Source organism: Anarhichas minor, unplaced genomic scaffold, assembly GCF_050575085.1.
Source record: "Anarhichas minor isolate MPS153535 unplaced genomic scaffold, ASM5057508v1 ptg000004l, whole genome shotgun sequence".
Taxonomy (NCBI): Eukaryota; Metazoa; Chordata; class Actinopteri; order Perciformes; family Anarhichadidae; genus Anarhichas; species Anarhichas minor.
Genome location: NW_027466450.1, coordinates 10,156,477 through 10,171,175, shown reverse-complemented (window position 1 = coordinate 10,171,175; position 14,699 = coordinate 10,156,477). Strand labels below are relative to the sequence as shown.

Sequence of the window (14,699 nt, the reverse complement as noted above, 5' to 3'; positions counted from 1 at the left end):
TTCAAATCCTAAACAGAATTTCTTCATGTTGCTTTTACATTCAATGATCAACTCTGAGCAAATAGGCCCACCTGTGGAAGTGTAACACTACTGTTTACATAGGTTGTAATGGAAACCCGGCCAATTGGTTGGACTGTGCACACCTGCGACCAGAAGGGAGACGTGGCAGCACTGTTGAAGGGGAGAGTTGCTGACACCAACACGACCACACATGTCCATGATTTGTTTCATGAAGATGCACAGGTACTACGCTGTTTGCTCCTCAAAATGAAGGTGTGATGATGACTTGTTGGTGTCGAAATATCAGCCAGTACTTTAAACTGTTGTGTGTCTTTGATCAGGGCTTCCAGCAGTCTCGCCGGCCGTGGTGGAGGATCAAACTGTTCGTGTGGGAGCCGGTGCTCTTTGGTACCTGGGATGGAGTTTTCACCACCTGCATGATCAACATCTTTGGTGTGGTGCTGTTCTTGCGCACCGGCTACCTGGTGGTCAGTATGCACGGTGTTGCTTTCTCTTTCACGTGTATTTCTTGTAAATATTAAGCGACACTGACGGAAAGACTGCAGTCTTACTATGTTTGCATTTGTCTTAATGTGCATTAATAGAGAAGAAAAGCAAAAGAAGAAATCTCTTCATTAAAGACAAAAAATAACAGATCTTAAAGATTTAAATCTTAACCAAAATCTATGACGTGTGTGTGTGTGTGTGTGTGTGTGTGTGTGTGTGTGTGTGTGTGTGTGTGTGTGTGTGTGTGTGTGTGTGTGTGTGTGTGTGTGTGTGTGTGTGTGTGTGTGTCCATGCATATGCATATGCATGTATGACTGGTTCTATGACTTTGCAAATTAATGACACAGAAATTACTTTATATTATATTTATTTTCCCTTTTTATAGCTACATGTCTGGTCATGGCTGGTGTGCTTCACACACACAATCTCTTTCAAGTTCTGTTGAAGCGTTTAATTTTAATTTTTATCTGCAACCATCACTAAGCACGTGTCACCCTGTCAGTTGCTCCCAAACAATTTAATGGGCATGTGTCATCACGGGACACGGTTACAAAGACCCTGTGATCTTAATTGCTAAATTCGTTTGGGTATAACTTGACAGCTAAAACATAGTTTGCCATGTGGGAGACGGGGTTTCTTGAGTGAAAGTGAGAAGCATCTAATCACTTGCTTCCTTATCTCTTGTTTAAAACGGTGTATGTTTTCTCTGGTTTAATGGGCCTGATTTCACCAAATAGAATAGAATCAAATAGAATTTTGGGGATTCGAAGCAGCAAGTAAAAAAACATTAAGATTGGAGTAAAAATGTTATAATAAAATATGCTGTTTACAGTTTTAGATGAGTTACATGCTGCCGATGTACACATACTTGCATCTCGTCTCATCATCATCCTGCAGGGGAACACAGGCGTGCTGCTCGGGATGTTCCTCGTCTCCTTGGTTGTGCTGGTTGCTTTAGTGACGGTGATGTCGGGGATTGGAGTGTGCGATCACTGCGGTGTCGGCAGTGGAGGAATCTACTCCATGATCTCCATCGTCCTGGGTGGCAGGGTCGGGGGCACAGTGGGCCTGCTTTATGTGTTTGGACAGGTGAGTAACAGATCCAGACTTTCAGTTAGACTTCAGTGGTTGATTCCACGCGTTGCCTTTCCATTTTCTTCTGTTGTCTCCCCTCTCATGCTGCCTCCCACCTTGCAGTGCGTAGCTGGAGCCATGTACATCACAGGTTTCTCCGAGTCGGTGGCGGAGCTGCTCGGCCTGCAGAGCCAGTGGGCGGTGCGTGGCATGTCTGCAGCGGTGCTGCTGGCACTGCTTGGAATCAACCTGGCCGGTGTAAAGTGGATCGTCCGACTCCAGCTGCTGCTGCTGGCTGTGCTGGCTGTCTCCACGCTGGACTTTGTCATTGGCACCTTCACGCACCTCGATCCAGGTAGGGCTTGGGGTCATGAATATACTGTATATGAAGGGTTAGGACTGCCTTGGAGAGACCGATTGATACTGCAGATCCACCGCCAGGAGTTGGAAGAAGTTGCAGAGAAAGGGTCACTGCTGCCTCCACAAGATGGACAAACTATATTGAGAGGATACGTTTTTGGGTTGAGAGCTGACGTAAAATATAAGCACTGGCCGCATAGTCAGTCATTTCTGCTGCGTTGCGTGGAAACCAGGTAAACTACAAATAATAAAAATGGGAACTCTCTGGAAACGTTGCAACAATCCGGTTCAGACATTCTGTGAACGTTGGTAAAACAACGTCCCGCGAATTTCCCACGAATGATAGGATAAACAAAGTCCCACGGAAATTCTTAAAACAACACCTGGCGATCCCATAAGCACTCTGTAAACATTAATAAAACAACATTCTGTGAGCGTTAAAAAAACAACGTCCTGTGAAATTTCTGCTGCCTTGTGTGGAAACCAGGTGAGCTACAAAGTGTAAAGATGTGAACTCTTTGGAAATAATTCGTTTCACGGACGTTCTGTAAACGCATCGCACCGGTCCCCTCGACAAAAAGCCATTGGGATTTTTACATTGCATTTTGGAATCTGTGGCAAACACAAGTTTATGATGCCTACATTTATTGTTCTGCAACATAATCTTCACAAATGAACACCACTTTTAGGATTTTGAAGCGTGACTACACTAGCCAGAATTCCGGAGTATGACAGACAACTTAGACACAACCCACAATTTGACTTGTCGAACACAGGTCTAACTAATAAATTGCTGCAATGCATTGCAGTAAATGCTGGACTGCAGCCCTCGTTAACATGATAATATTAGTTCCACCTGTGCTTTTCATGCCATAACCAAATGTAGAAAGGGTAACTAACAAAGTGGATTGTTTTTTAGGAAACGATTAATGAACAAGAGGGCTTCGATGCCAGAAAGGCTATCAACATTCAGGTTAGCAAGATTTATTCAGAAAATCAAAATGACCAGATTGTTGACGGGGAAGAAAAGAAAAGCAGCATACTCGTAATTAAAATCCAACATATGAAAAAGCATATCTGAGTGAAGCATTATACTTGCTAAACCTGCGTATACCTGAGCTTGTTTTGTTCGTCGATTCCACACCATTGTTGCTGCTTGATTAAAAATGAAGGGGAGGGGTGTGTGAAATTTAGTCTGACCTCCAAAGTGGACTGAGACGGTTTGGTAACTACAGACTTGAGTGGTGAATATCTGTGACCCGATCGGGCCAGTAGATGTAGCTGTAGTACTACTTATTATTGTCAGTATTGCTCTCGCATTCTACTGAGGCTTGACCTCCACCTCTCCATGATGAGGCTGGTGTCTGACTAACAACCTTTTTGATACAAACTTTACCAATTTTTGTTAGTTTCTTTTTGTCTTTTCCCTCGTGGTCGGGTTAGGTTAGTTAGAAACTTCTGTAAAATGCTGTTTTCTCGTGGCTTAAGCCAAGTCTGAGACTGGCAGTGTGTTTACTGAGAAGATTTTTTTTTATTTTGTGGTGAGGAATTGTTGCCGTTTTTGAGTAGATTGTATTCTTTTGCTGGCAGTCAGGAAGTCCTTCCCCACATTTCCTGTTCTCACTGATTGTCCACGTCCTGTCTAGTGGGAGGAGAAAAGTGTTCCAGTCTTTATGTGAACAGGACATAAAAGGGACAAAATATCTTGCATAAACAGAAAAAAAACATTTAACATGTACACTATAAGAAATGCATATTCAGTAGATCATATAGTCTAATGCCCTATTTTTTGCTTTTTCCCAGCAAACCAGCAGGAACTCATAGTGCCTGTGTCCAGCTGTGGCTAGTTGTTTGCAAGAATAAGCTTTACAACTTCTCCCACCCCAGTGTCAAAAAACCCAAAACAGACTCTAATTCCACCTTGCCCTAACCTGTACTTGTCCACCACTCCCAACCTCCAACCTTCTTCATATTACAGTAGGCAGAGGCCACTTTGCAGGTCTGAAGAATTGTTGGAGAACCACCCATAATGGCTACTCCAGCTTTTTCCAATTAGGAGCTTCTGTGTGTGTTGTGGTGGTGACCTCATGGTTGGCGGAGGACCAGCAGGTCCACTAGCTTGTTGAAACAGCCCAGATTAGCCTGCACCGAGTGAACGCCGAGGCACATCCTGAAGGAAAGGAGCCACCGGCAAAAAAACGTGGACAAAGTTTGATATCACATCCCCTATGTACACTTTCGGAAACTAATTATGTCAGGTCAGCCAAGTGACATAGCCTACTATATGGAAGCTATAATGGGATATTGGCTTGCTGTCGGTTTGCTTGGTGTTTAATAGAAAACAGGACATTGAACTGTCAGTATTCATGATCTGAAATGGCAAAATTTTGAGTTAATGATTTGTCAATTGATAGATTAATGGTTTCAAGTATTTTTCACGCCAAAAGGCCATACATGCTGCTTGTCTCTGTTTTATATATATTCATTGTAAACTGAAAAACTTTGGGTGTTGGGGTTGAGTCTGACAAAGATGAGATGTTTGAAGAGCTCATCTTGAGCATTTCTTTTGCAGTTTTATTATAAACTACACAAAAATCAAGAAAATAATTGTTAGTTGCATTCCTAGTCTAATTCATTTTGTATTTATTGCAACAATCGGAATGCGTTTTATTATAATAATAATTATTTGTTTTATTATGCTAGGTTTCAGTGATTAGGTTCTCCTGATCTTGATGTAGTTTCAGTGGCGTTTGAACCCCAACAACAAAGATATTTGAAGGGTAAGACTGAATTACTGGGGTTTTTGGATCTACAGTTAAAATCCAAAAAGCTTTGGAATTTGTGATCTATTTATCTAGTTGACCTCTGCCTTATTCTGTCAAAACACACTCTCAGCCACTATCTTAATGTCTACAATGCGCTGCTGACGACTCTATGTTAGCATTAAGAGTAGAAGGATTTAGGGTGTTTTTACATGTGTAGATGAACTCTCACCTGTAGACGCACTTAGCTTCCTCATGTCCCCAGCCTTAAGGATCTGTCAAGTGACTGATTGTGACGTGTCCTTCCTGCAGTACTGTGAAAAGTATCATTTCAAATCTGCGAAGCTGCAACATGTAAGACAGCTCAGAATGGTGCTTTATCTTCCCTGGTGGGAGGACTTCATGTCTTTGTGTGGTAAATTATTTAGTTTGGTCAGTCACACTGCCAGCATATTGTCTCTTCAGCCAAACAATTCAACTGCAAAGCCTTCTGGTTGTGGTGCACAGATAAAAAACAATCTGACACTCCTACACAATCCCTTTTAATATAAGCCTATTCCCCACAGAACAGGACGCCATAATCTGCTGCTTGGGTCTGGGGTTTAGGGTGTTAACCAGACTCACCCACATTTTTGGAAAATGACAAAAAGGGAAGGCCGGAACTGAGATCTGAGGCCTGCTGCTCCAGAGACCGCTACATCATCTCTTCCTGTGATCCACACTATAATATATAGTTCTCAATCATCCCAGTGGGACCTTCCCCACCTCTGTAACATCACAGCCTGCCCTGATCTCCGTGCACTGCAGTTCATACTGGTTAGTGTGGGAGAGTAAGAGGTCAGTCAGACTGGGGGAGAGGCCTGAGACCCTCATGTAATCTGACTACACATTCCAGTCTGCATCAGAGGAATGCTGAGTTCATAAAGGAACGCCACTCTGCCGATACACTTGTTCTTCAGACAATACAACACTGTAATATGAATGCTTTGACACATCTTTATCTAAAATATTGTTTGCTCTGTAGGCCTTGTTTTACATAATAAGGTCTACCCACTTCACTTTACAGTTGATTTCAACAAGTCATATGATATGAGATATCATATTAAGAACCATCCATCGTATAACTAACCACTGTAGCTTGATGATAGCTGGTTTTTACTCAACGAGACTGAGTTTACAACCATGCTTGCATCAGTCAGGCTGCACAGCATGTTAACATCTGTGCGCTAACGTGCCCACAATTACACTTTTAACATGCCGATGTTCAGCACTGTACAATGTTTGTATTGTAACTTGCATACAAATAAAAATGTCCGTGTCCAAAATACAGTCCGCTGTGTGCACTTGTACTTGAAAGAAAATTGGGCTTATCAGCAAATTTTAGCCTCGGGGCTCCCAATCAAGTAAATCTGACCATTCCTTTTTATATAGGAGCGTGGTATGATGAATGTGAATATGCAATTCCACCAGAGTATGGAAAAGTTTTCACAGTTCTTGAGATCAAATACTGTAATAGTGTATCCAAGTAGTGTTCACAGAAAAAGTTTTCAAACGACCTGAATTGAGCACAGAGAGTGAGGCATGGTTGGATGCTGGAGGGCATGTTTTAATATGGGTGGGGAGCCCATGGTGCAGACATGGGCACTGACTGCCCTGGTTCTGTTATATTCTGATTGTTTGGACAGACTGCGGTCTCGCAGGGTCGCAGGGTCACAGAGTGAACGAAAGTTTGGGCTCCTAATCCAATCTGATGTCAGTTTTTTCAGCCTCCCTAAGTTCCCATCCTGGAGAACATACTTTGGAGTAACTTGTCAATCCAGCCTTCATGGTTTGGGCTTTTGTCAAAAACAAAAGAAGAAGAAAAAATAAAAAAAAATAAAAATCGTATCCTCACTCACTCTCTCTCTTTTCTCTCACACTGTCTCCCTCTCTCGCTCACTCTCATTCCTTGCTCAAACTTGGAAGCTGCCGAGCTTCTGAAAAGGGTGGTGACTTCCTTTTGGATAAACATGTCATTAATCTGAGAGAATGCATTCTTTCCCATCGCAAGATAACCAAGGGGTGGGGGGAATGTCCGTTGTTGTAGCATAGGCCTGTCCTTCAGACTGTGTTGTTTAAATGGCCCTTTACCAATGCAGAACAATCTCTCCCCCTGCACGTTCAACAAACGGACCTAGACTGAACTGGCTATCATGACGTTACGCTGCAGTCTCCTACTTTTATTTAGGTCATTTTTTTGGCCACCAGCATCCTTTAGCCATGTACCCTGTATTGTTGCTTTTTTTTTTTTTTTAAGAATGAAAAACCTCTATAACTGATGCAATGTTTCAAACCTATAGTATAGGTGTCTGGTACTGGAGGTATTTCCAGGGAAAAAAGTCCCCTGGTGCAGGCTTGATGTGTTTACATATCCAGTCAGTCTCAACATCTCCAGGAAATGTGGTGCAAAAACTCAGCAAGCGGCCTGCAGTCGAGCATTATAGCCTTTTGGAGTAGAAGTTGATTTTATAACCGAAGCAAAACTTATGACAGATTTACTCAGTGAAATAATGCCGGTAATCCTGGCATAAGGTTCAGAACTAATGTGCTTTGTGTTGTTGTTGTTGTCGTCTCCTCTTTCAGAAAATGGCTTCATTGGTTATTCAGCCGGGCTGCTCAGCAGCAACACAATGCCAGATTACACCCCGGGAGAAACCTTCTTCACGGTCTTTGGGGTCTTCTTCCCAGCTGCTACAGGTGAGGTGGCCCCCGTTGTCTCTTTTTGGATCTAATGTTGTGTGGAAAAAAACACAACTAACACTCTTAGTTTGCATGGCACATGTGCAGTAAGAATTAAGAGCAGCTTATCTGCCCTTTTTGAGGTTAACCGTCAACACTCCAGCCCTCCTTTTTCTTTTCTTGCAGCTACATATGCAGTGTAAAAATACATTTTGTATTGTACAGTATATTGTGTGCATTTTTGTGGTGTGTGTGTGTGTGTGCGTGTGTGTATATGTAGGGGTTATGGCAGGCTTCAACATGAGCTCAGACCTTCAGCGGCCTGAACACAACATCCCTGTGGGAACGCTGGCAGCTGTCTTCACCTCGTATGACGATATCCCAGCAAACACACACACACACACACACACACACACTCAACAATATTGTAAAAGGAGAAAGCACCACATGGTTACACTACACAATACAATACACGGGACAACAACTACAGTAAAAGTACAATAAAGACAACACACACGGAAATACTATAAGATCATACAGACTGAGCACACTTGCAAAATTAGGTTGTTGTACCAACATGTCAAAAATGTAATTCTTACAAAGTTTTGTCTGTCATGCTACAAAGATAGTTTTCACATGTAATTATTTGGGGTCTCTCCCTCAAGGTATGAATCATCCAAAATAGTACTTTCCAACTTTGATTTTACTTTTGTGGTTCTCTCAGATCATTTTGTGGTATCTTCTACCAAAAGGGCAACCTTTTCCACCTTCATTGGAGAAAACAAACATTCCCTGCATCAGACACTCACTTGTAGAACTATGGTGACACATTCCCCTGTTAATAGTGATAAAGCAGCAGTTGGTAATAATCCCTTGTGGTGTGCTGTTGGTGACCCACAGGTGGTTCCTGTATCTGGTCTTTGTCTTCCTTCTGGGGGCCATCTGCACCAGAGAAGCTCTGCGCTATGACTTCTTGATAGCAGAAAAGGTAAACTCCCGTCTCTGTTTCCATCCTGCCCTGTTAGAGCGGCCCTCTCAACAGAAAGGGTTGAGGTGAGGGGATTCCCCATCATGGCTCACTTTGTTGATGTGGTGTGGTTAGTTCAGGTTCTGACTGCCTGTTTGTTTCAGTCTTGAGATGTAGGAACCATTGCTGATTTTATTTTATTTTTATTTTTATTTTATTTTTTTAAATGCAAGTAGAAATATTCCTAAATTAGATCATTCTCAGGTTCAAGTATATGAAAACTACTGTGTCTGTCCTATTACCCAGCTCATGGTCTTAAGCATGTAATTGCACTTTCACAGACAAGTGTGTCCCATGTCAGAAAAATACTAACTCGCAGTCCACTTAACCTTCATTTGATGTGTACTTTTCCATAATACTGCTTCAAAGCGTTATTCAAAACAAAGTGTATCCCACAATTCATATTTGTGTGCAGCTCCACAGCACTCCAGTCTGTGGTGGTTAACGGTCAGACCTGTTGTCACTACTGTATATGACATTGTGTACTAGAGTGTACAAATACTGTAGTATTACTGCCAAACTCACGCTCATATTAATATATTTGATTTTGCATTAACCAATCATCGACTCTTTTCAAAACATTCCTTGACTTCCATCAGTGGTTAGTTCCCATTGTTTATAAGGTGCTGGCTGCAGCGGAACTGAACTGGGTGTAGCTGTTGTGTGCGCTCAACCACACCCCATCCTCTTCCGCCCTGTGTTTGTTTTCCCTCTTCCTCCAGGTCTCCTTGGTGGGCTTCCTCTTTCTGCTGGGCCTCTACATCTCCTCCCTGGCTTCCTGCATGGGCGGCCTGTACGGAGCACCCAGGATCCTCCAGTGCATCGCCCAGGAGAGGGTCATCCCCGCGCTGGCCTTCCTGGGAAGAGGGGTGGGTTGACGGAGCCATAAAGGGAGGGATGTCTGCACATTAACAGTATACTGAAAAATATGAGCTAGATTCACAGAGTATGTGGTGAGGGTGTGTGTTTATGCACCAGAATGCAGAATGGTCATTTGCTCTCAACCCAAATGAAATAATACCTTCCTATGATGGTAAACATTATAAGCTCTTCATGTGACGGCAGTAAAGACATGATCCAAATAAGTAGGACCTAGAAGCATGCTGTAAAACCTATGAAAGCAATATCATCAAAGTTATTCAGTTTATGACTAGTAATTTGACCAAACAATCGCTATCGGTGCACTTACTGGCTTTTTTGCAGAGTTTTCAACTGTATTTTGCTGAACTTGGATGCTTAACTTTTAATCCATCACGGATGAGAAGTTCTTAAAAGTACTTTGGATTATATCATAAATGGCTTCTGAGCTGTCGACAACTCTGTCTCCATGACAACTGAGCAACATCTGCTTCTGTTGATGGAGACTGTCGAACCATTGTGAACCCGTCAAAAGCTCAGTGAAACGCTAGTACTTTGAGTTAGAGTTAAAATTATAACACCAAGTCATACACATTAGTAAATGCTGACTGCATTTACATAAATGTACTTTTATACATAAAAACGGCAGCCATGAAATAATTTGACCAAGAAAAAAACAATACAATTAGCCAGTAACTAAACAACTTTTAGGTAAATATTGACAAGTCATGTGAAGTTTGTAATAGTAATATTGTCTCTGATTACCTGCAGTAATTTGTATTCTGACCTAATATTTAGTGGTGGAATGTAACTAAGTACATTTACTCAAGTACTCTACATGGGTACAAATTTGAGATACTCGACAGTACTTGAGTATTTTATTCTCATGCCACTTTATACCTCTACTCTACTCTGATGGAAATATTGTACTTTTTACTCTACTACAATTATTTGACAGTTTTAGCAACTACAATTTGATTTTTTTTTTACACCCAAAACATATAAAAATGTCTATTTTAATAATCATTGAATACTTTTTCACATAAAAACACCACAACATTTGATGGTTCCAGCTTGTGAGGACGTTTGTACTATTAGTTGGACCAAACAAGCATTGTGAAAGTACCACTTTGGGCCCTTGGTAATTGTGATTGGCATTCATCACTATTTTCTGAATTTTCACAAACAGTGAATCAATGAAGTGATCAAGAAAATAACCAGCAGAGTAATCTATAATGGAAATACTCATTAGTACTGTAGAAAATAGTTCAAAATTAGCTTCACCTCAACAAAATGTAAATCAGAATCAAATGCATGAGTGCATGAGTAATAATATTTTATCTGCAGCAATTACTTTTAATACATGAATTACATCTGATTGCACTTACATACTTGTACATTTTCAATGCAGGACTTTTGCTTGTACTGGAGTATTTTAACAGTGCAGTATTAGTACTTAAACTTAAGTAATGGATCTGACCGCTAATACGTGTGTGTAGTCTGGATGCACATGGCGGTGCGGTGGGTGGACTCAACAGGAAACAGTGACACGACTGCCTAACTATAGAGTGCGGACTTCACTTCACAGACAGACTGCATTACAGCAAAGAGTTACGACTCACTGCTGCTACACAACTGCACACACGCACACAAACAGTCACGTCGACGTCCTGACCCCGTCCACCCCAGCAGCAGTGTCTGACCTCTCTCAGCGGGCTGGAATGAGGCCCTAGACATCTTGGCCCAAATCAAAGCTTCAGAACAAACGCAGGAAGGGCGACGGGCAGGGCCCAGCTCCGCTGTGTGCTCTGGAGGCCCGCCAGGCACACAGCAGTGCTCCTTAAACTGTGTGACAGGACCTGGGCAGTGAAAGCAAGCTGGTTAGCAAACCACATGTTACCATAATTGCTAACTTTCTCCTGGTTTGGTATTTATACTGCACGAATATAACTTTAAGTTTAGTTTTATTTCATCACTCCCCGCCGATGGCTGTTTCTCCTTCGTGTCCCATACGTGACAGTTTTTATTTGGGTAAAAGGTTGCAAAGCTACAGTCTCTCAATCAGGACAATGGGACAATCTTCTTTGTCCAAGCCTCGCTGTGTTGACTTTATGCATTTTTTTACATAGTATCACTGTCGTGTGAAACCTATGTATCTGCAAAACATCAACTTGTCATGAGTTAATTAAAAACGGGTCTGATTTCAGCTTTGTGACGATGTATTTTCCCGATGGTTAATTGGTTACGTTTATGATTATATCGGATGAAATTAAAAATCACCAGTTTTGGATATTTAGGTTTTTTATAAGACAGCGATATTGTGACACTATCTCTCCCTCTTTAACAGACAGGCCCAAACAAGACTCCAGTGGCAGCTATCTTTCTGACCAGCCTGCTTACCATGGCCTTCATCTTCATCGGTCAGGTCAATGTGCTGGCCCCCATCGTCACCATAAACTTCCTGCTCACCTATAGCTTCATCGACTACTCCTTCTTCAGTGTGGCCATGACCCTCCAGCTGCAGGCTAAAGAGAAGAGGGAGACCCTCGTCCTGGTCAAAAGAAACCAGCGTAGGTCATCCAGGCAGAGCTCTAGGCCTCTGATTGAGGCCAGTCCTCCGAGCTATGGGAGTGGAGGCGAGAGCCCGCAGGGTAAAGGCACTCTGTTGGAGTTCACCAAGGACATGGACCAGATCTTTCCCCCTGTGTCAAATGTTGACGCAGGGGCTGAGAAGACCTCCTACATACAAGAGCTGAGCAGTCCGTACGAGGGCACGAAGGCCAATGTCACTACTAAGCAGAAGCTGATGGACAGCTTTGGTTTGGACCTGAACAGCAATATGTTCTTGGGAGAGAAAGGAGTGGAAGCTGAGGTGCAGTGTGGAGACACGGAGCCCACGGCTGGAGAAGAACCACAAGTCGAATGCTGTTCAAAAATAAACCAGGCTGAGCAGGATTCATCTGCTGACCCTCACAATCACAGCGCAGGTGATCAGCTCCAACCATCCAACACTAGACTAGATTAGATGGGAGAAGAGATCAACTTAGTTGGACCTGTTTGTTTGTTTTTTTGTAACCTGACCCTTTAATTGGCTCCCTCAGGTGTTGGAGGTAAAGTCGAGCACCAGAGCTTTGAGATCAAGCCCATGCAGGATTCATTGCATGCAAAGCTCTGCAACCACTGGGCCGCTCTTATCGGGGTAGGCTGCACATTTCATGCTCTACATTGTTTTTGTTCTAATAATTTGATTTCAGATAATATTTACATAATCGAATGATTCTTTTTGTTTCTTTCAGGCATTGAGCTCCATTGTGATTATATTTGTTATTCAGTGGGCTTATGCCTTAGCAAACATAGTCTTTGCCTTGCTGCTCTTCTTCTACATCGGGAAAACAAGTCCTGGACTACCGATAGGTGATTTCCATCAGTTCATTTCCTGTTCAGACGCTCTTAGCTTGGCTCCATGTTGATGTCCTGTCAGGGTGACTAAATGTCTTGACTTGGACGGCACAGTCCAACATAAAAAATAATTTGCATTACAAATGAAAAATCCAAGTTGTTGGAATGATGTTATTAACATAACATGGGACAGAGTGAGTTGTTTCTGTGTTTCACATGTACCACCTGCACCTCTGCAGCATTTTTCAGTGTGGAATGCCAAAGGAGGGAAACATGTTCTTTATGCCTGGTGTTATTTTTGTAGCAGGATTACAAGGTAATTCCATAAACGTGTTTAATGTTAGGCCTTTTATAACGGGAGTGGTCCGCAAGTAATTCCTTTTATGTGAGCTAAATCTTGACTCCTTCCTGCATTTATTTTGTGTTATTAGATCATTTATATCATCCCATTATGTCCAACTAAAGACCTCTGGATTTGCAGTTTACCCCTTTTTAAGCGTTTAGATTAGGTCACCCCCTGCTCAGATGTTATGTGACCTGGTAATGTACTCTGGCACATTTGTGGGACTTTCACTTGTGGTCTTTTTGCCTGGCAGGCTGGCAGCTGTTGTGGATTAGGATAGCTAGATGGGACACCTAGCACCTGTTCATTAAACTCCCCACAGTACAGCCTGCCTCAGCTGTCTGATTTACATTTCAGAGCACAATATCTGCAAGTGTTGAACACTTGTCCCACAGGTGGTTGATGCAATGCTGTGAGTTTCTCCCCGCTCTGTTGCTACACTTCTGTGCGCTGTTGCAACCTCAAATATTGACGGAATTTCTTTTATTTGTGGTGTTCTGCAGCTAGTAATGAATGTTGCGTTTTTTTGTTTCATTTGCAGGTATTGCAGCTCGATTCAGCTTTTTCACATGGCTCAAATCAACATTGAATAGCATTTGCAGGTATTGTGTTTGTTATGGTACAGAATGATCAATCGGCAATCAGTTTATAGGAATAAGTGACGGATGAATAATGCATTTAAATGTCAATCATCATAGAAACTTTTTTGCTAAATTATCTATCCAGACCATTGATAAAACAGACTGGATCTATAGTAAAATGCCATACTTGTCATTATCTATTCATTCTAGTATTACATAGAATGTAAGATAAGATTTTCAGTTAGTAATTTCCCATGTCACACTGTCCCCTGAAACCCATTTCTCCGTACGATTTCTTCGTCTTTCAGGAGGAACGGATATCCTCGGGACGAGATCGTAGTCACCCCCTCTCTGTCCGGGGTCGGGCTGAAAACCAAGCAGCTCACAGAGGAAAATGCTGACTTTGCCTCTCGTCACCGCCATCACCAATCCTCTTTCATCAGGGTCAACAAGATGGTGCAACCACCACTCCACTGACTGACTTAAATACTGCCTCTGCATCAAGCTATCAGCCTGAAACCACATGTCCTGCCTCAAACCCTGTGGGCCTCATTCTGCACACACATACTGTGGCTCAGATCATCTTTTTTTCAGAAAATTATGATATGTCTAAATATACTTTATGGCTTTAACTTTTAACACTATTCTTTGTTAAAAAAATGTTGTCAGATTACTGTACTGCTGGGTCACTTCCAGGACGTCCAGACATCATGCTGCTCATATGGCTTCAATATCTTGTGTACATGTGGCACAAAGGTTTCATTAAAATGTCAGTTCACCTCTGCGTGTCTACGGATCATTGAAATGAATCCCAGGTTGTTATTAGTTTACTTTTTGTAGTTGTTAGTCACACATGTCCTTGCAGACCTACAATAGGTTAGGAATGACAAAATTATCATATTTATTGGCGGCATCTAATTCAAAGACAGTGAGAATAACTCGGAAGAAAATGTACACATCACTTACTTAAAAATGTTTTACAGGAAAACAAAAAGGTCTGTAGGTAAAGCAAAGCAACAAATAAAGCAGCAAAAACGTACAAATAAACAGACCAACAGTCAGACCAATCT

At 42.1% G+C, this 14,699-nt stretch overlaps 1 protein-coding gene across 1 annotated transcript; it reads left to right on the top strand.

Annotated features, from left to right (window-relative positions):
- The first annotated feature begins 108 nt into the window (after positions 1-108).
- slc12a8 (solute carrier family 12 member 8) lies at positions 109-14,402 on the top strand. The gene is made up of 13 exons (XM_076104068.1): positions 109-243; positions 342-488; positions 1,405-1,596; positions 1,705-1,936; positions 7,326-7,439; positions 7,702-7,789; positions 8,322-8,409; positions 9,171-9,317; positions 11,654-12,293; positions 12,408-12,505; positions 12,603-12,720; positions 13,590-13,650; positions 13,938-14,402. The coding sequence occupies exons 1-13, from the start codon at positions 109-111 to the stop codon at positions 14,104-14,106; spliced, it is 2,229 nt and encodes a 742-aa protein (XP_075960183.1). The 3' UTR covers positions 14,107-14,402.
- Positions 14,403-14,699: the final 297 nt, after the last annotated feature.

Bases quoted from the DNA above. Each gene is read 5' to 3' on its own strand.
- slc12a8 (XM_076104068.1), top strand. From the start codon at position 109: ATGGAAACCCGGCCAATTGGTTGGACTGTGCACACCTGCGACCAGAAG. The intron at 7,790-8,321 runs GTATGACGATAT...GGTGACCCACAG, and splicing joins CTGGCAGCTGTCTTCACCTC to GTGGTTCCTGTATCTGGTCT. The intron at 12,294-12,407 runs GTGATCAGCTCC...TGGCTCCCTCAG, and splicing joins CCCTCACAATCACAGCGCAG to GTGTTGGAGGTAAAGTCGAG.